Consider the following 22,671-nt stretch of genomic DNA (forward strand, 5'->3'; position numbering starts at 1 on the left):
TCAAGCCAAAGCAAATTTTGGTTATAACTTACTGTGGTGGATCAATAATGGAGTTGCCGACGACCAAGATGCGGACTAAGGAGTTGCTGATTCTTACATGCTGATTATGTTTCAAGTTATTGATATGAAGGTTAGCAACCAAGAAACCAAATAAGAAAGATGTCGATTCTTGCTAGCCAATTAAGTTTTGGTCCACCAGAATAGTTGCTAATTTTGAAGCTAATCATCAACATATCAATGGAAGGCTATTCTGAGCAATGTCCTTGATCATTTGGTGATACTTAAGATGGTTATTTGTTGGACTAGACTTATAGACGAATTTTGAATAAGAACCACAAGGCTGAACAGTCAAGACTACAAGTCTCCATGTTATTTAATGTTGTTCTAGTTACTAGGAATTTAATTGTTTTCTAGTTCTCGTGTCTTTTTAATATTCTGGTAGTTCCCATGTGTCTTTACTGTTCAAGGAGTATCTATATTCGTCTAGTCTCTATGTCTTTATTAGTTGGAGTTTTTATTATTTTTTCTATTTTCTATGTCCTAGTCCCTCTATAAATAGAGACAGAATCTCAATTACAACGCAGACTTGTTGATGATTTGATGAATATAAAAACTTGTGAGATTTTTCTTTGTTAAGTTAATATTTTTGGAGAGTGGATAACTCCTTGGTCTCTTTATCCTTGAAGAGTGAATTACTCCTTAGAGATGAGCCAAATAGCTCTTTATCCTTGGCTAGTGGATATACTTTAGGCCTTGGTGGTGAGCTTTTATATCCCTAAGCCTTCCATCCTTAGTCGATGGCGTTGCCTTTAGATCGTCGTGGTGAGCTTCGTCAATTATGATCTGTATTGTTGGTTGGTGGCGTGTTCTTTGTGCCTCGGTGTAGATCTTATCTGTCCGGCATTTCGCATTCATCCATTGGCATTCGTCTAATACATTCTGTTCTATCCTCCATTCCTTCATCCATCATAACATTTGGCCCATCCCGTGCACGCATCACTAGCTATGCCATGTGGCACGTCAACGATTTCCTATCAAAATTGATTGGATGGATTCAATTGGCAAAACGTGAAAACGTTTATGAATCAATTGACAAAATTAAAAGGTTTAGTACTGAATTGACAAAAAGTGCAATAAGTTTAAAAATTTCCAGATAATTTTTCCCAATTGAATTTGTGGCTTAATTTCGATAATTATTCCGATTAGACGAAAAAAGGGTTTGAATTTTCACCGAGTGTTGCGAATCGAAATAAATCCGGCTTGATAAGGTGTCTGCGGCGTTTGTATGCGCGAGTCCCTCTTCTCCTTTTTCTTTTTCCCTTCTGCCTCTCCTTTCCCTTTCTTTCTCCTTGATTCTATCTTGTTCTCTTTCTTGTCCATGCGTGCCTTTTCAAAAGGCTGAAGTCCACTTCCTTTTTTCGTTTCCTTTTGTGTATTCAACCCCACTTTTGGGAATTAACAAAAGGGTAATGTTACAGGGGTCACTCCACTTCTTTTTTTGGAGCTTAAGTACATTACAAGTACAAAATTTTGTGTACGGTGCTCACTTCAATACCAAAACTTTCAAAACGATCATTTAAGTGTCAAATTTTTTTAAAAACGATAATTTAATTGTAATTTAAAAAAAAACAATCACTTCAGTATCAACTCCACCGAGCCATGTCGGCGCAAATACTAATAAAAAATAGTACGTGTCGAATTTCTGACAAGCTAAGTCGGCTCAAATTGGAGTTGGTATCGAAGTGATCGTTTTTAAAAAAGTTGGTACTTAAGTGATCGTTTTTTAAAAGAAGTTAGCACTTAAGTGATCGTTTTTTAAAAAAGTTGACACTTAAGTGATCGTTTTGAAAGTTTTGGCATTAAAATGAGCGTCATACACAAGTTTTGACACTTCTAGTGTTCTTTAGCTTTTTTTTTTTTTGTAACCAAGTCGTGCCACTCTTTTATTTTGCCGACAACATCACGTTTATGTCTCTTTTATTGTCGATAAAATCACGTGCATGTATCTACTAGCAAGTTTCAATCTTTTTACCCAATTGAGGACTGCACCACGCTAGGTTTCGCTGGCCCCTTGCAGAACTCTCTCTCTCGTAACTTCAATCTTTTTGAATTCTTTCCTTAGCTCTCTCTTGTTCTTGGTCCTCAACTTCATTAAAATGGATAGTTTGCCTTCCTCCTTCGTCCGAGACATTAAACATCAGTTGATCACCAAAGCTTTGCCCATGTCAACCGTGAGATTACCACCAGCGCTGCTGCCGCTGCCGTCGTCTTCGTCTTGTGCTTATATCACCACCATATCCTCCAATAGAACTGGAGGAAAACCGAAATCCTCAAAGTCCCATGTTCCTTCGCCGACATCACGCAAGAAGGGAGAGAGCCCCTCACTGCCGGCGTTGATGTTTAAAGCGCTAGATGATATCATAGTAGACTTCTTGGACCCTCCTATCAAGCCGTCCCTTGACCCAAGAACTGTGCTCTCCGGGAACTTTGCACCGGTCGATGAGCTCCCTCCTACCGAGTGCGAGGTGTTGGAGGGCTCGCTACCGCAGTGCCTTGATGGCGCATACATCCGCAATGGCCCGAACCCGCAGTTCGTCCCCCGTGGGGCCTATCATCTCTTCGACGGCGATGGCATGCTTCACTCCATTCGGATCTCTCGAGGCCGTGCCACGTTCTGTAGCCGATACGTGAAGACGAACAAGTACACCGTCGAGCACAATCTGGGCTTTCCTGTGGTTCCCAATATCTTCTCGGGCTTCAGCGGAGGAATGGCCTCGGTGGCTCGTACCGCTCTCTTCTTAGCAAGAGCGGTCACCGGTCAGTGAGACATTATTGATGTTAAACACATATCCCTAATTGCTTAAAGTCTCGAGGTTGCACTCATTTAGTCTCCCCTACTTCATGACTTAAATTTTTGGATTGAGTTTGCCAAACACACAATGTAGTTAGGAATTGGCTACTTGGCAATTAGATTTTGTGACAATTCGGTGATAGGGTTTTTCTTTTCTTTTTTTCTCCTTTTTCTCTAGGGAGGGTAATTTGACCATACCTATCTACTATGGAAAATGGTAGGGTTATGAAAGTAAATAATGTAAACCTGGTCTGGCTATGGAGCTTCGTCCCCAGAAGCAAAATTAGGGTTTTCAAAGTAGAGAATGTTTAAGTGATTTTGGTGCAGAAAGATGGGGCTTGTTTAAAGCGATTTTCATGAAGATATTTCTCTCCAACCAGGAAACAAGTAAATTGAGACAAATGGATCCTTGTAGTAAAGAAAACCTTTATTAAGGCTAAGAGAAATTTTCGGTGAAAGCTCCTTCACACCAAATATTACTAGTTACTCAAGAATAATTTAATCGACTCGAAATTGTGTCAAACTGTCAATGTCAATTTATATATGGACCAGACTCGTACACCCATTATTGAGTATTGCCTTATCAGTCATATAAGTTCATTTCATAAATTAGATTTTGTACCTCATACATTTGTTATAGTGTTAATATAATGTTCGTCTTAATTTGCTTCTAGTTGTGACAAATAATAAAATAAAATACACACGGGACTAAAAGCACTTTTGGACCCATTCAAGATTGAATATGGTCCATGAGGATAATCATAGATTCATGAACAGAAAAAACTTCGTTGAAAACTATATACCCCACTTTATGTGCGTCTCGACATGTTTCGTCAGAATTAGATCTGTCAAAATGGGTCACACACACACACACACACACACACACACACACACACACATATATATATATATAGAGAGAGAGAGAGAGAGAGAGAGAGAGAATAAATGGGGTTTAAACACAAAATAAGTGTCGGATGGATCATAAATGGGGGTACAACTTACTTAGACCCAATCCACTTTTATAACTCTCTCTTCATCTTCTCTAGTCCTCACTTGATCTCGAGCGTTCACTTATTCCGCACTCTCACCTCAATTTAGCCATGAGTTTTTCTAGACTGAATTAAATATACATGTATTTTAGGAATATAAATTCAGTTTGGTATTGATTGGATATGACTCGGATCGGGAATAAGTGACTAGATTTGCATTGTAATAAATGGGTCATAAATAGATTAAATGGATCTATTTATATCGAACCTTTATGATTTGATCGAAACTTAATCGCCCACCTGTTTGACGGGTCTAGTCAACACAATAAATTAAGGAAGCTGCTAGCATGATAACTTAACTATCGGGCTAGCAGCTCCCTACCCAAAAATTCATAAGCATAGAAAGAGCGTATGCAGGCTATCCCAAAAAGATTAACCTTACTACGTATGTGGTTCTATGCTTGTTGGTAATGACTCTTGATGACTCTTGCCTCGCACACTTTTGCAGGTCAATTCAATCCCTTCAATGGCTTTGGTCAAGCAAACACCAGCTTGGCCTTCTTTGGCAACGGCCTCTACGCGCTCGTTGAGTCCGACCTCCCTTATTCCGTGCGCTTGATGCCGGATGGCGACATCAAGACCCTCGGTCGGCATGACTTTGACGGCATGCTTTCCATGAGCATGACTGCCCATCCCAAGGTGGACCCAGAAACAGGTGAGGCCTACGCTTACAAGTATAACCCCTTCTTCCCTCCATTTCTGACCCTCTTCAAGTTTGACCGGGAGGGAGTGAAACATACCGACATGCCAGTCCTCTCCTTCTCTTGCCCGCCGTTCATCCACGACTTCGCCATCACGAGGAAGTATACTGTGTTCCCCGACACCCAGATGGGAGTGAACCCCATGGGACTGGTGTTGGGAGGATCCTTAGTGGGCCTGAACCCACGCAAAGTGCCGAGGATTGGGATCGTCCGTCGAGACGCGGGAAGCGGGTGCGAGATGAGGTGGTTCGATGTGCCGGGCTGCAATATCATGCACATTGTGAACGCATGGGATGAAGAAGACGATTATGGCAATGATGTGGTGGTGATGGTGGCGTCAAACATAATGTCAGCGGAACATTTTTTGGAGAGGTTGGACCTTGTCCATGGCTTAATGGAGAAGATTACGATCAACCTCAAGGACGGAAGAGCGTTGAGGCGACCGATTTCGGCTATGAATTTGGATATTCCGGTGATAAATCCGGCGTATATAGGGAGATATAGTAGATATGTATATGCAGGGGTTGCCGACCCGACGCCAAAAATGTCCGGGATAGTAAAGCTAGATCTGGCGAAACGAGTGGGTATCGGCGGATGTGTGGTGGCTAGTCGGAATTATGGGCCAGGTTGCTACGGAGGCGAGCCGTTCTTCGTGGCGAGGGATCCTGAATATCCAGAGGCCAAGGAAGACGATGGGTATATCGTGTCCTATGTCCACGATGAGAAAGTTAACGAGTCGAGGTTCTTGGTGATGGATGCCAAGTCGCCGGACCTTCATGTGGTGGCTGCTGTGAGGCTACCCCAGCGCGTTCCTTATGGCTTCCATGGAATTTTCGTTAGGAATAGTGACCTAAATAAGCTCCAGGATTGTTACTAAGTTGAAGGATGTAGATCGAAATGGTATTAAGTTAATCATTACAAGTTATGATATCATGAGCGAAGAAGACAGTTACATGATAATGTGACAAAGGATGTAACTTTTTTTTACCCGCACCAACTAATAAAATTCGGGATTTAAAAATTTTCTTGCACATTAGATCGATTTTAAGTTAGGAAATGCTCTAGAAAATTTGTATTTTTGAAGTATTCAATAACGGAGTGGTGCATTTGGCAACGTTTCTGTTCTCGGGAACAATTTCCAATCGGTAATGATTTTTTTATGATTCCGTTCACGGAAACATTTTCTGAACAGAAGAGCGCATTTGATAACTACACAAAATTTCTATTCCCGAAGTAGAAAAAGAAAGAAATACGTTTGGTACGACTCTAAAAATTTTGTTCTCAATTTTTTTTATTTAACTATAAATATATATGTGGAGGCGGCGGTGATCGGTGACCGGCAATGGTGATTACGGATTGTCGCCAAGGGCGGTAAGCTCGTGATTGTAAAGACAAGTATTAAGTCACATTGACTTTGTTTTTCTAAAATGTCATTATTTCTCTTTTTGTTCGTGAGAACAAAGAAGTGAAATTCTTTTTACTTCTTATTCTCTCCTCGAGAGCAAAAAATCAATGTACGTTTCCAAACGGATTTCTATTATTTTTCTGTTTTGAGGAATAAAGGAACAAAAAAAAAAATAATCAAAAACGTTATCATACGTGTCCTTATTAATCAGACATGAACGAATTGTTCATGCAACGCATTGCCTTTATCTCGACCCTCTGGCAATGAAAGGAAAAAGACCAGCATTGTAGAAGGCGCAATTAAAAAGAAAAAAGAAAATTGAAATATGCACTATGCTATATTTAGAAATAAACTATTTTGTTTTCGAATTTTTCTTGAACTAATATGCTTTCGAATTAATTATACTTATATAGATCGACACATTTTACCAAAAAGAAGAGATCCGGATGATTCTCATTTAGCAAATATTTTAGGAATCGTCTTTGGTCCGCCTTATTTTAGTAAAAAGAACAAGCTTTCTAAGGAGATTATTTAATTAATGTGCTGGAAATTCTTGTGATTAACGAAAAAGAAAAAGGGATTAGAAAGTGTGGTTAAGTGGAATTAATTTGTCTAGAACCATATATCGAAAGTGTTTGTTATTCATCTCGGTCACATAATCTTCAGAAATTAAGCTTAAAAGTATCGTGACAATTATGTTATTGTCCTCAATGAAGCACGCAAACATGGATGCGTTGTCGTCGATTCTCATACACTGTGTTCAATGATTAAAGGAGGGTCATTATAATCTCTTACTTTTATTTGTTTTCTTGATTATAATGATAAGCACCCTAAGGCTTTGTTTGCCTCGCGAAAGCTAAGTGATTTGAAAAATATTTTCCTAAAAGTGATTGCGTGTACCGCTTGAAATAATTAGTCAATACAGTCGACAATAATTTATGATTGAATGTTTGCGTAGACGATGAAATATTTTTCGTTCATTCATTTTAATAAGCCATATACATAATCATTTTTTAAAAATATCTTCTACATCCCTCAGTTTTAGCCTAGCACCACTCTATGCGGATGAGATTGGTGATAATTTTCCGGAGCATGCAGACAGACAAGAATCCAATCGGCGGCATCGGGGCAATAATTTGAGCAGAACACGAGAGAAAAAAACGACTATATGATTGATAATGCTAGACAGGAAAAGCTAAATAAATACCCACCCAAAAGCATTATTTGTAGCTGGCTCTCTATTCCATGAGAAAAAAAAAAAAATAGAGAGAGAGAGAGAGGAAAAACCCAACAACTTGAGTAGATAAGGCGAATAAATAAAATTCGGATCACGCATCTGCAATAACCCAAAGAAAAGATACTGTAAATAGGACCATCATAGAGACCATCTTTCTGTTGATCCATGATCACACACCATCTCGTTCCCATCTTGTAATCAACCAGAAATGGAGAAGTAGTCTTTCATTCCTACAAGGGAAAGAAACTTAATTCATTAATGAACCAAGCAAATTGGAAAGAATAATTCCATAAATTTTACAAACCATTTCGTTTTCCCATAAAAATGATGAGAATAAGTTTTGTTAGCAAGGAAGGAATTTACCAAAAAAAAAAAATATTGTGCGGATGCTAATTCAGTCATAAACTTTCGATTTGACTAATTTAATTTAAATATTGAAAAAAACCCAATATACATGAATGCTAATTCAGGCAGACTTTCTTGTGCTTCCCAATATATTCTCAGGCTTCAGTGAAGGAATGGTCTCGGCGTACCGCTCTTTTTTTAGCAAGGGTGGTCACCGGTCGGTGAGACATTATTGATGTTGAGCGCATATCCCTAATTGTTTAAAGTCGAGGTTGCACTCATGTAGTCTCGCCTGGTTCATGACCCAAATTTTTGGATTGAGTTTGCCAAACAAAGGACAATCCCCTCGCAGAACGTTGTCGGAGTGGAGAGACTAGTTAGGAATTGGCTATTTGGCAATTAGGTTTTGTGACAATTCGGTACTAGGGTTTTTCTTTTCTTTTTTTCCTCCATTTTCTCTGGGAAGGGTAATTTGACCATATCTATATATTATGGAGCTTTATCTTCAGATTCAAAATGGTGGGGTTAGGGAAGTAAAGAATGTAAACCCGGTCTGGCTATGGAGCTTCGTCCCCAGATGCAAAATTAGGGTTTTCAAAGTAGAGAATGTTAAGTGATTTTGGTGCAGAAAGATGGGGCTTGTTTAAAGCGATTTTCATGAAGATATTTCTCTCCAACCAGGAAACAAGTTAATTGAGACAAATGGATCCTTATAGTAAGGAAAACCTTTATTCACACCAAATATTACTAGTTACTCAAGAATAATTTAATCGACTCAAAATTATGTCAAACTGTCGGTGTTGATTTATATATGGACCAGACTCATACACCTAGACATGGCCGGTTCGGAACCGCCGGTTCCCAAGCCCAACGGCTCTTTTCCCTCAGGCCTCCCCCCTCTCTTTTTTTAAACAAGTCGGAATCGGCGGTTCCGAAAATTATGGAATCAGAACCGGCTCTTGAGGCCCGGTTCCGGTTCCAGGTTGGAACCATGGGCCCGGTTAACGGGCCGTTCGGGGCCCACGGTTCCATTTGGCCATATCTATATACACCCATTATTGAGTATTGTCTTATCAGTCATATAAGTTCATTTCGTAAATTAGATTTCGTACCTCACACATTTGTTATAGTGTTCTCTTAATTTGCTTCTAGTTGTGACAACTAATAAAATAGAATACACACCGGGCTAAAAGCACTTTGGACCCATTCAATAATGAATATGGTCGATAGAGATAATCATAGATTCATGAATAGAAAAAACCACGTCGAAAACCTTATTCAATGACTATATACCCCACTTTATGTGCGCCTTGACATATTTCGTCAGCATTAAATCTGTCAAAATGGGTTATACACGCGCGCACGCACAAAGTCAATGGATGGGTCATAAATGGGGTTTAAACACAAAATGAGTGTCAAATGGATCATAAATGGGGTTACAACTTACTTGGACCCAATCTACTTTTATGACTCTCTCTTTATTCTCTCTCGCCCTCACTCGATCTCGCACGTTCACTCATTCCGCACTCTCACCTCAATTTAGCTACGAGTTTTTCTAGACTGAATTAAATATGCATGTGTTTTAGGAATATAAATTCAGTTTGGTATTGATTGGATATGACTCGGATCGGGTATGAGTGATTAGATTTGCATTGTAATAAATGGGTCATAAACAGATTAAATGGATATATTTGTATCGAACCTTTATGATCTGATCGAAACTTAATCCGACCCACCTTGTTTGACGGTTTTAGTTGACACAATAAATTAAGGAAGCTACTGATAGCCTAACTATTAGGCTAGCAGCTCCCTTCACATAAATTAATAAGCATAGAAAGAGCGTATGCAGGCTATTCCAAAAAGATTAACCTTACTATGTATGTGGTTCTATGCTTGCTGTGAATGACTCTTGCCTCGCACACTCTTGCAGGTCAATTCAATCCCTTCAATGGCTTTGGTCAAGCAAACATCGGCTTGGCCTTCTTTGGCAACGGCCTCTGCGCGCTCGTTGAGTCCGACCTCCCTTATTCCGCGCGCTTGACGCCGGATGGCGACATCGAGACCCTCGGTCGGCACGACTTTGACGGCGTGCTTTCCGTGAGCATGACCGCCCATCCCAAGGTGGACCCAGAAACCGGTGAAGCCTACGCTTACAATTATAACCCCTTCTTCCCTCCTTTTCAGACCTTCTTCAAGTTTGACCGGGAGGGAGTGAAACATACCGACATGCCAGTCCTCTCCCTCTCCTGCCCGCCTTTCATCCACGACTTCGCCATTACGAGGAAGTATACTGTGTTCCCCGACACCCAGATGGGAGTGAACCCCATGGGAGTGGTGTTGGGAGGATCCTTAGTGGGCCTGAACCCGCGCAAAGTGCCGAGGATTGGGATCGTCCGTCGAGACGCGGGAAGCGGGTGCGAGATGAGGTGGTTCGATGTGCCGGGCTGCAATATCATGCACATTGTGAACGCGTGGGATGAAGAAGACGATGATGGCAATGATGTGGTGGTGACGGTGGCATCAAACATAATGTCAGCTGAACATTTTTTGGAGAGGTTGGACCTTGTCCATGGCTTAATGGAGAAGATTACGATCAACCTCAAGGACGGAAGGGCGTCGAGGCGACCGATTTCAGCTATGAATTTGGATCTTCCGGCGATAAATCCTGCGTATATAGGGAAATATAGTAGATATGTATATGCAGGCATTGCTGATCCAATGCCGAAAATGTCTGTGGTGGGAAAACTAGATCTGGCGAAACGAGTGGGTATCGACAGATGCGTGGTCACTAGTCGGAATTATGGGCCAGGTAGCTATGGAGGCGAGCCGTTCTTCGTGGCGAGGGATCCCGAACATCCAGAGGCCAAGGAGGACGATGGGCATATCGTGTCCCACGTCCACGACGAGAAAGTTAGCGAGACGAGGTTCTTGATGATGGATGCCAAGTCGCCAGACCTTAATGTGGTGGCCGCGGTGAGGCTACCCCAGCACGTTCCTTATGGCTTCCATGGAATTTTCGTTAGGGATAGTGACCTAAGTTGAAGGATATAGATCGAAATGGTACTAAGCTAATCATTACAAGTTATGATATCATGAGCGAAGAAGACCGTTACATGATAATATGACAAAGGATGTAACTTTTTTTAAGCCGCACCAATTAATAAAATTAAGGATTTAGAAGTGTGCTTGCACATTATATCGATTTTAAGCTAGGAAATACCCTAGAAAATTTAAAATTTTGAAGTATTCAATATCGGAATGGTGCGTCTAACAATGTTTTTGTTCCCGTGAATAATTTCTAAGCAGAAATGATTTTTTCTGATTATGTTCTTGGGAACAATTTCTAAACAGAAGAACGTGTTTCGTAATTGCACAAAATTTCTATTTCCGAAATGGAAAAAAAAAAGTGGTTGGTATATCCCTAAAAATTTTGATCTCAATATTTTTATTTAATCATAAAAAAGTCGGTGGAGGCAACGGCGACCAGTGATCGATGATTGGTACAGGGGGCGGTAGACTCGTGATTGTAAAGACAAGCATTAAGTCACATTGAACTTATTTTTTTAAAATGACATCATTTCTCTTTTTGTTCGCGGAAACAAAGAGCCACTTTTTTTACTTCTTGTTTCTATGCTCAGGAACAAAAAATCAATTCAAGTTTCAAAATGGATTTCTATTTCGAGGAATAGAAGAATAGAAAAAATAGATAATAAAAAACGTTACCAAACTCGCCCTTAGTAATCAAACATGAACGAATTGTTCATGCAACACATTACCTTTATATTGACACTTTGGCAATGAAAGGATAGAGATGATGTAGAACAACTGCCGAGTGATTTTTTGAAAAAACGTGATCGTCAGAAATTAGGCAGATTTCACCGATATGGGGCCGGCGAGCTCTGATTGCGCTCAAATTTGGTCAGTTGAAGCGAAATGGCCTTCTGATTAATAACCACCGCTTTGCTATGATGTATGATGGATTTTCGCATTTCAGAGTCGTTTAGATAGGTTTTCGGGTAATTTTTTAATTTTAGAAAACTTAGCGATATAGATAATCACAATATTTAATTTGGATTCCATTTGATTATATTAGATTTGATTCATTTAATGTTATCTTTGAGTAATTCTAATTCCTAAAGAAATCCTATCTATATAATGGACGTCCGCCTTATGTAATTTTTACGTTATCATTCTATCAAATTCAACTTACCCTTTGGAAAGCTTTTCCAATTATCACTTCCACTGCGTTATTTGGTATCAGAGCCGGGTTCTCCCTGTGAGGATGTCTCATAACGTGAATAGAAATACCTCCGTAGCCGAGGGCCGTGCCAACGAGCTTGTTACATGAGAGGAGTTTACCTAGTTTGTTGAGGAAACTCGACGAGCTTAGCAAGACAGCCAATGTACGATGCAAGAATTGCTTGCCGCAATCCAACGGTTGTCTACAAACCCTAACCCTAACCACAACATTCTTTTGGCCGAACGTGTCCCGATCGATCGCGTTCTAGAAGTAGCTATGGGATGTGGGGCAAATCCCCGACAAAGGTGACAAGATTATGTCGAGGATTCTGAAGAATAAGATGAGGAAAAATTCCAAGATGTGCCTGTTCGTGGAGGTCGCCGACAAGGGGAGTTCCTAGGATAAGCCTGTTTGTGGAGGCCGCCGACAAGGGGGATACCGACGAGACCCCGAACAATAAGGTTGATCTTCCTACTTTCAATGGTAATCTCAATATTGAAGACTTCATTGATTAGCTTTGGGAAGTCGAGAAATTCTTCGACGCCATGGATATTGAAGAGGACCGCCAAGTGAAGCTGGTGGCTTACAAATTGAAGGGTGGTGCCTTGGCGTGGTGGGAACAAACGCAATTATCCTATCGCCATCAAGGCAAGGCTCCTATCTAAACTTGGAGTCGGATGAAGTAGATGCTCAAGATGCGGTTCCTTCCACGTGACTATGAACAAGTCTTTGTTCCAACAATTTTAGGACTGTAGACAAGGAAATCGAACGATTCAAGCTTACACAGAGGAATTTCTCCGGCTTTCGGCCAGCAATAACCTTGTAAAGTCGGAAGTGCAACAAACCGCCAGGTATATCAATGGTCTACGTTTAAATATCCAAGATCGTGTTTTGCTGCATCATCTATATTCTTTAGAAGACGCGCAAGAGATGGCTAGAAAGGTAGAATTGCAATTGGAGCGAACCAACTTCTCAAATCAAGGGGGCAATTATACTCCTCGAGGGGCATTCGGACGAGGAAAATTGCAGGAGGCAGCTGAGTCTTCTAATCAGTAATTCAACAATACGAACCGAAATTAGGGGAGTAATGTTGAAGCACCCAAGTCTTACGAAACCCCTGCATCAAAGGCCCATGATGTTGCTCCGAATCCCTACGCGAAGCCCTATCCAAGGAAGTGCTTTAAATGCAATGACCCCGGGCACCGTTCGAGCGACTATCCGCAGCGAAAGATGAGCTTTATGAGAACGATTGGGAGGATGAAGAAGAAGTGGCCGAAGAAGAGGGAGAACGTGTCAATTGCATGGTCAAATGGCTGCTGTTAGTTCTACGAAAGGATGACTCACAGCGGAATAACCTTTTCTGCACCCATTACACTATCATCGAGAAGGTCTGCGACGTCATTATTAATAGTGGAAGTTATGAGAATATCGTATCAAGGGCATTTGTCGATCATCTCCAACTGAAGACAGAAGCTCATTCCTCACTTTATACAATTGGTTAGATTCATAAGGGGCCATAACTTAAGGTAACTCGGACTTGTCGTTTACCTATTTCTATTGGAAAATCGTACAAGGATACAATACTTTGTGATGTTGTTGAGATGGATGCATGCCACGTCTTACTGGGACAACCGTGGCAATATGATATAGATGTTACCCACCGAATGCGTGAGAATATTTACTCCTTTGTGTGGAAGAGGACGAAAATCACTCTTCATCCTTTAGATGAAGCTGCTCATGTTCCACGAGTTGCTCGGAAACGGAACAAGGCTGGTGTTCTACTTAATGTTTGCAAGAGGAATGGTATGTATTTGATTGTAGATAATGGATCCAAGTAGAAAACCGTCGTAATTCCAAAAGCGCTTCAACCCTTGTTGAAGGCTTTCTCCGGTCTTATTCCCGAGGATTTATCTAATGGGTTACCACCGATGCGAGACATCCAACATATTGATTTTCTACCCGGCGCTAGCCTTCCAAGCCTGCAGCATTATCGCATGACTCCGAAGGAGAATTTAATACTACGAGAGAAGGTGGAAGAACTTCTTTGGAAAGGGTTTATACGAGAGAGCATGAGTCCATGTGCTGTTCCTGCCCTCCTTACATTGAAGAAAGATGGAAGCATGCGAATGTGTGTCGACAGTCAAGCAATTAACAAAATTATTGTGAGATATCACTTTCCTATTCCTCGTTTGGATGATATGCTTGACAGGTTGGCAGGATCAAAGGTCTTTTCAAAGGTCCTCGAGGATGAGTTCTTCTGAAGAGGAGGAGAATGATGTAGAATAACCGGTGTGTGATTTTTTTTAAAAACATGATGGTCGAAATCGAGGCAGATTTCATCGATTTGGGGCTGGCGAGCTCGAATTGCACTCAAATTTAGTCGGTTGAAGCGAAACCGCCTTCTGATCAATAATCACTCCTTTACTGTGATGTACGATAGATTTTCGCATTTTGGAGTCATTTAGATAGGTTTTCGGGCAATTTTTTAATTTTAGGAAACTTAACGATATAGATAATCGCAATATTTGATTTGGATTCCATTTGATTATATTAGATTTGATTCGTTTAATGTTATCTTTGAGTAATTCTAATTCCTAAAGGAGCCCTATCTATATAATAGACGTCCGCCCTATGTAATTTTTACGTTATCATTCTATCAAATTTAGCTTACCTTTTGGAAAGCTTTTCTAGTTATCACTTCCATTGTGTCAAGAGATCAGCATCGTAGAAGAAGCAATTAAAAATAAAAAATAAAATTGAAATATGCACTATGCTATATTTAGAAATAAACTACTTTGTTATTGAATTTTTCTTGAACTAATATGCTTTCGAATAATTATACTTATATAGATCAACACATTTTACCAGAAAAGAAGAGGTCTGCATGATTCTCGTTTAGCGAATATTTTTGGAATCATCGCCTATCTGCCTTCTTTTGGTAAAAAGAAATAGCTTTCTAAGGAGAATATTTAATTAATGTGCTGGAAATTATTGTGATTAACGGAAAAGATAAAAAGGGATTAGAAAGTGTGGTCAAGTGGAATTAATTTGTCTAGAACCATAAATCGAAAGGGTTTGTTATTCATCTCGTTCACATAATCTTTAAAAATTAAGCTTAAAAATATCATGACAATTAAGTTACTATGTTCAATGAAACACGCAAACATGGAAGCGTTGTCAACCGATACTTCCACACACTGTGTTCAATGATTAAAGGAGGGCCATTATAATCACTTACTTTTATTTATTTTCTTTATTAAAATGATAAGCACACTATGGCTTCGTTTGTTTCGCGAAAAGAGAGTAATTTGAAAAATATTTTTCTCAAAATGATTGCATATATCGATTGAAATAATTAATCAGTAAATCCAATGATAATTAATTTTTGAAAATTTGTGCAGGCAATAAAAATAATTTTCGTTTGTTAGAAGTCATATAAACGATGATTTTAAAAAATATAGTTTTTAATTATTTATTTTTTACAAAATAAACAGGCTGAATCTTAATAATTTTCCAAAGCGTGCAAACAGACAAGAATGCAATTGGCCGAAACGGGATAATAATTTGAGCACGACACGCAAGAAAACGACAGTATGATTTATAGTGATAGATAGGAAAAGCTAAACAATACCCACCCAGAGCATATTTGTGGCTAGCTTTTCATTACAGGAGGGAAAAAAGAAAGAAAGAAAGAAAAAAACCCAACAACTTTAGCAGAAAGGGGGAAAAAAAAACCCCAACAACCGAGGTGTCTTCTTTGCTGACATTACTAATTGGAAATAGGACATCCCAGCTTTTCCTTTCCCCTGCTTTGGTGGGGCACTTGTAAGTGCTCACTGTACACTGTGTTAATACACAAGATTACGGATGAACTTTGGGTCAAATCCAACTCAACCTTGAAAGGTGGTATGAATTTCATGTAGTTAATACTCAAGAAACTAATGTTTTTATGCTAATTTATGAATTTTTGGTCCAGGAAATGATACTCAAATGCTGCTCTTACCAATGAGAAAGCTAGCTTACACCTCTAGCCCACGGAAAAGAGAGAAACCCTAAAAAAGAAGATACCCCATCTTTATCACATGCACACGGAGCTATGAATCAAAAGTCATCTTTATCTCGAATCCATTTCCAAGAGAATTTTGGAAAGAAAGGGATGAGCATAGTGACCCTTGGGCTATCAGAAAATTCGAGATAGAAAAAATTTCACCTACAAGAGAAGGGGCACATCAATCGCACCATCACCCCATATTTTGAATGGGGACTTTTGAGCTGCATATGTCACCACCTTTTCACATCATCTCCATTTGGCATGATTATCAGATCCAAGTAATCCTCTTGGTGTTTGCTAGGCTTTTTCCATGGAGAAGAAATAGGATTAGTACTGATGAACTTCTTGGGGATAGGGGTGGGCATGGTCCGAATTAGTATGGTTCCCTCAAGAATTGGAGATCGGATTAGTGATCCGAATTCTCAATTTTTGGAACTGTGACCCGGTCCCATCAGGTTCCTGAACGGTAAAATGAAGATAAAAAATAAAGGGAAATTCAGACCAAGCTTCTGCAATATAACCCAAAGATAAAGACACTGTAAGCAGGACCATGGCAGACTCCATCATTCTATTGATCCCTTATCACACCCGATCACATTCCCATCTTGTAAAATCAACCAGAAATGGAGAAGTAGTCTTTCATTCCTAAGGAAAAGAAACTTAATTCATTTAATGAACCAAGCAAATTGGAAAGAGTAATTCCATAAACTTTACCAAACATTTCATTTTCCCACTAAAAATGATGGGAATAAGTTTTGTTAGCAAGGAGGAAAACTAAAAAAATATAAAAAAATCTATTGTACGGTTGCTAATTCGGTCATAAATTTTCAATTTGACCAATTTAATTAAATATTTTGACAGTTTGTTAATGTAGTCATTCCAATCAAATTTTCTTAGTGATCGTTGACGTGCACGTCGACCATCCTACATGCCACGATCATCGCAAACATAGGCACTTTTTGCAAATATTTAAGATTTTAGTTATTTTTTTCTTTTTTTCCATTGTGGGCTGGCAAGGATTGTTACGGTGAGGGCTTGCATGCCCTCCTCAGCCATCATCGAGGATTCGGAAATCCCTACCAGCTCTTTCGAGAAGTGAATAGTGAAAAAATAGGAAAAGAAAATAATTCAAAAATTCAGAAAATTTAAAAAATAATTATAAAAATCATCCACCAACCACCGGTTGTGCCACGTAAAATAGCTGATAGCCATGTTAACAATTTCTGACTAATTTTGGTAAGAAAAATTGCATTGATAAACTGTCAAAAGGTTCATAACTAAATTGATCAAATTAAAAAGTTTAGGACCAAAATTTATATAACATGTTTAGACTTTTTCAACAATTATTGTGACGTTCCAAAATTTCGACGTTCATAAGATAAATGGATTCGATGGATTTTAACCACGACTTCTAGCCGGGTAAATAATATTGGATTTTTTAGGATTAAGGGACAAAAATTGGACGTTGATTTATTCGTCAAAAATAGATATTGGATTACCCTAAGACGTCAGTCAGAGAAAATTAAGCTCGGGTAGTCAAACCGTCACGTCGTAATACCGAGACCCTTCGTACTCGAGCGGGAAAAGTACACTAGAAGTGCCATAACTTTTGTACGGCGTTCACTTGAGTGCCATAACTTTCAAAACGTTCACTTAAGTGCCATAACTTTTAAAAATCGTTTACTTGAATGCCATGTTGACGTGGCGGCCGGAAAAACCGACGTGGCAGCCGGGAAAGTTATCGTAACACGCCGGAAAAGTTACTGTAGACGACGGAAAGGCGACGTGGCACGCCGAAAAGCTAACGTGGCATGTCGGAAAAGTTACTATAGCACTCAAGTGAACGATTTTGCTTCGACGTAGCACTCAAGTGAACGATTTTTAAAAGTTATGACACTTAAGTGAACGTTTTGAAAGTTATGGTACTCAAGTGAACGTCGTACACAAGTTATGGCACTTCTAGTGTACTTTTCCCTACTCGAGCCTAGTTCTAACCAAACCCTAGTTGTGAAATTACCAATATATCCTCAATCGTTTGTGCCAAATGACTAACCTACCCTTAATTACCAAATTACCAAAATACCCCTAGATATTATCCATAAAAGACGAAAACATTAATGGTGATTTAGCCCGTGGGCCCAACCCTATTAATGGCCCATCATCTCACATCACTCACCTCAAATCACTCTCTATCTCTTCTCTTTACTCTCTTCCCCTCCCCCTCACCTCTCGGTCGCCACACTCTCTTTTCCCTCCTTCCCTTGTGCGACGCCACCACCATCCACCATCACCGCCACCTCCCCCTCCCTCCATCCTCCATTGCTCCTGCTCAAGCACCCTCACCGTTGCTCTACCACCGCACCTTTGTGCCTTGCTGGTCACCGCCCTCCACACACGTGCTCCGCGCTCTGGCCCAAGCCGATTGCCTCACTCATGGAGCCGCCCAACCAACCGTCCGGCCGCCCTCACCGGCCCGTGAGCCTGCCGTCCTCTGTGTCACCGTTGTAGTACCGCCTCGAGCTCTAGCCGCCACCCTAGAGCCCCTATGACCCCTTGACCCAAACCACCCCATGCCGAGCCTCCTCCACGCGATCCATCACAGTATCATTGTGGACCCGCTACCTCCACCCACCTCTGAGACAGCTGTTCGTCCTCTGCTTGCCACAAGCTACCGTCCCCGCCGCTAAGCCGCTGCTGCCCGTCCCCCAAGCTTACCCGCGAATCGCTTTGCTCTGGCGCCCTCAACCACCCACCCCCTAAGGATCGCCGTGCCACCCCGAGACTTGTGAGTCACCGCCATTGTCGCACTCGAGTAGTCCCGCCTATCATTGTTTGTGAGTAACACCTAATCTCTAATTATGTCATTAATTATGTTTAGGAGATAGATTAGTTTAGTTAATTATGGTTGGATTAGTTAATTGACCGTGGTTAGGTTAATTAGTTCACCATGGTTAGGTTAGATTAATCCTGGTTGGATTAGAGTAATCGTAGCTACTTTAGTTTAATCACGATTACTTTATATCAACCATGGTTAAATTAGATTAACCATAGTTACTTTAATTAACTATGTTACCTTATTTAATCGTGATCGGAATAATCAATTGAGATCGAGTTAGCAAATTATTATTCGGGTAATTAATCGAGATGGACCATATTAATTACATTCGAGTTAATTAATTAAGGTGAGTTAATTAATTAAAGTCGGGTTAATTAATTAAGATGGACTTAATTAGATTAATTAATTATAGTTATGCTAATTAACCTTGATTGGAATAATTAATTATTATTGGGCGATTGTTTGGTGATTGCTATGTGCATTGATTGTATGTATGTATACATACATACATACATACATACATACATACATACATATGAGGATTAATCACTAATGTTGGAGTTTCATGTTTAATGAAAAAAGTATGTTCATGTGACCGTGTGAAACTCCCTTTGCATTTTTTAGCATGAAAAATGGCATTGAGCCAAGTTTTGAGCACGACAGTGTGTACATTGGACTAAATGCAAAGATATAAATTAGCTTGGTTGTTTGGCGTGTTTGTGTGGTCACATGATAGTTACCGTCACCTTTGGGTACTTGGGGACAAAACCGACACCCTTTGGTACTTAGGGTTGAGCCTGGTATCTTCGTGCCGATGGTACTTGGAGCCATACTACTTATCGGATGCCGATTGCGACAAGTTGCTGACCGACACTCTTTACGGGAATACTTGATTGTCGGTCAATACCGATGGTACTTGAAACCACATGACTCATCGGTCGTCTCGTCGAATGAATGGGATGAAGCCCGGTCATGCTGGAAGAGCACCAACTGTCTAGTATGCTGGGGTCAAGTGGTTGTTAATAACCTGAACATGTTGTCGCGACCCTCTCTCGGATGAGGGCTAATGGGTCGCCCTTCCGGCCCGATTGCGCGTGGACCTTCGGACGCGGGCCTCTCCCAAGGCCCGGTACCCAAATCGCAACGGAGGATAACATCGCGGTCGACCTTTCAGTGTGGTCTAGTGACATGTGCTACGTGTGCATGCCTCGGAGTCGCCACCAATCGTTTCGTGAAAGGTACGATTGGAAACCCTATCGAATAGTCGGGAGTTTCTATTCGATTCTGCGATAACCAGAGAAGTGGGTTCGGGGACTTAGTTACGTCAATTATCCTAATTGACGCCCTTTCGGTACCTAAGTTGACTGAATTTTCTAACCTTAGATTTCATGCAGATGAGTGGGGTACGAATCCTAAATCTAGGAGTTCATGCGGATGGGAGTGACTATCCTAGCAATCACAATCAATTGAAGTAAATGCGCAAATCAAGGAATCCATAACGTGCGGATAAATCGCATCAAATCAGCGTGGCATTCCTAGTATAGCCCTATTGGCTTAGAGAAGGGACATTCAAAGCATAGGAGGGGATCGGGAGTGATTTGGAAGCGATTCGCCCATGAGGGGCAAAATCGTAATTTTGAGAAAATTTGGAGACGATTTGCCGAGAAGGGAAAAATCGTCATTTCAGAAGAGATTTGGAGTGAGAAATATTGGAAATAGGATTGGCCACCTATACTGACCCATTTCCTAATTTCCAACATTTTTTTGGAATTTTTCGGAATTTTCTATGAATTTTTTGGGACAATTTGCCCTTAAGGGGTAAAACCGTCATTTTTGGAAAGATCGGGAGGAGAAAACTCAAAAATAGGATTGGCCAGTTGATTGTGGCCATTCCTCAATTTTTGAGAATTTTTGAAATTTTTGGGAATTTTTGGGGATTTTCTACAATTTTTCCTAATTTTTTTTCGATTTTTTAATGATTTTTCGCTTCTTTTTTTTTTTTTTTTTTTTGGACCGGGTCAACCCGGTCCACGAACCGGTCCGCCCGGTCCCGGTCCGCGCCCGGACCGGAATTCCTCTAAAACGACGTCGCCCGAACACGCGCGTGGAATATTGAAAAATTCCCGCCCTAAAAAAAAACGAAGGGTTCGGATTGCGCCACGTGGCGTCTCCCCGACGGTCGGATCACATTACAGGAACCAATGGCTCGGATTAAAGAGAGACTCAATCTCGACCGCACGTTCTTATCATTTTTTATTTATATGAAAATGATTTTTTTTATTTATTATTTGAAAATCCGAAAATTTGATCCAACGATCGGAATGGTGACGCGTGGCCAAACCTGGGCCATGCGATCACAAAATATTTTTTTTATTTTTTCGAAAAATGGAATATATTTGAAAAATGATTTTTATTTTTCAAAAATCTGAGATCTTGACACGTGGCACTCTATGGACCGTCGGATCAATTTTTTTATTATCACTTTCGGTTATAATAGAATGCTGACGTGGCCACCACGTGGTGCCACGTCGGCGCCACGAAGACGTTGACCCGGTCAACTTGCGTTGACCGGTCAACGTCGCATCGAGGAAGACGATCGGCGCCGGCGAGTTTCGCCGGCGCCTCGTCGGAAATCATATTCCGGCGTCAAAACAGTCCCAATCTCTACGAAATCTATACTATTTGATTCCCAAACGTATCCAGATTGACATATCTCGACTTTAACCCCCAAAGTTCACTCTGCTACACGCACGCAATCGTTGGACTCCGGCCAAAAATGCAGAATCCGGCGAGCTCGAAAAATGACACAAAAACAGCTACGAACTTCGACAATCTTTATACATGCTTGCTTCCCCATCTCTTCGAACCAATACCTCTTCGTAATACATGAAGATCCAAACTAGAATCTTATGAATCAGAGCCATCCGAACCTAATATATCTCAGCAGAAAATCAATCATTTTCAGCATATACTCATCTCCTAAACCTAACCATCCATCTGCATCATTGGAGGATCGAGAACTTACCTGCTGATTACACGAGCTCTATTTCAAGTGAAATGAGCTAAAGAGCTTTGCAGCAATCTTGAGGATGTTCGGAGAAATCAACTCGGCGATTTTTGGGTAAAAATGCAAGGCAAACACAGAGATCGAAACGGAAGGAAGTCAACAACCATATAGATCCAAAGGCTCCAAAAACGAACTCCAGAACTTAGATTGCAAGAGGATAGGTTCGAGAACGAGGATGAGATTTACCTATTTCGTAGACTAGCGAGAAATCGATCGGACTCGATGTCTCTCCGCGGCTGTGACCGATCTAAAAAGGACGGCGACGTTGTTCGATTCTCCTTGGATCTTCGGACCGGCGAGCTTCCAAGCTTTCACTCACGTAACTTCCATGGCTAACTCTCCAGAGAACCTTCACCTCCTCCTCCGTAATGGCGTCCTCCCCCTTTTTCTTTTTTCTCCGAATCCTCCCCCCCCTCGTTTGCGAGCACGAGTCTTTTTGTTAAATCCCCTCTCTAACCGTCTCCCCGCTTCCAGAAGCTTCATGAAGCTTCGTTTTGTTGAAGGTTCGCGCCCGCAAAACGGCCTCTTCTCCTCTAATTTGCGCCGGTGAGAGCTTTGGGAGAGATGATGAACAGATCTGGGTCGCCGGGTCGGACCCGCCCGACCCGGCAGACCCGGTTCGTGCAATAAATGGCCAAATTGAACTATCAATTAACATTTTTTATAAAAATTGATGCCAAAAATTGATTTCCCATCATGGATTACCTCTAAAGATGTGATTTTCGTAAAAAATTCCCTTGAAATTGAGTGAAAACCCCAAATTTTGAGTAAGATCCGAAATTGATTTTTACAAAATTGGAGTCCTTAATGAAGGAATTATCCTCAATTGAGCCTACTATTAGATTCAGGAGGTCAAAAACTATAGGATAGGGATCTTGGGATTCCATGG

At 40.7% G+C, this 22,671-nt stretch overlaps 2 protein-coding genes across 2 annotated transcripts; both read left to right on the top strand.

Moving 5' to 3' along the window:
- The first annotated feature begins 2,051 nt into the window (after positions 1–2,051).
- LOC115756606 (probable carotenoid cleavage dioxygenase 4, chloroplastic) lies at positions 2,052–5,592 on the top strand. The gene is made up of 2 exons (XM_030696441.2): positions 2,052–2,817; positions 4,349–5,592. Exons 1-2 carry the CDS (start codon positions 2,157–2,159, stop codon positions 5,476–5,478), a joined length of 1,791 nt encoding a protein of 596 aa, XP_030552301.2. The 5' UTR covers positions 2,052–2,156; the 3' UTR covers positions 5,479–5,592.
- Positions 5,593–9,470: 3,878 nt separating this feature from the next.
- LOC125312507 (probable carotenoid cleavage dioxygenase 4, chloroplastic) lies at positions 9,471–10,630 on the top strand. Its single transcript, XM_048285271.1, has one exon. The coding sequence runs from the start codon at positions 9,491–9,493 to the stop codon at positions 10,628–10,630; it is 1,140 nt and encodes a 379-aa protein (XP_048141228.1). The 5' UTR covers positions 9,471–9,490.
- Positions 10,631–22,671: the final 12,041 nt, after the last annotated feature.

The sequence above is a fragment of the Rhodamnia argentea genome, chromosome 9 (assembly GCF_020921035.1).
Source record: "Rhodamnia argentea isolate NSW1041297 chromosome 9, ASM2092103v1, whole genome shotgun sequence".
In the NCBI taxonomy this organism is placed as follows: domain Eukaryota; kingdom Viridiplantae; phylum Streptophyta; class Magnoliopsida; order Myrtales; family Myrtaceae; genus Rhodamnia; species Rhodamnia argentea.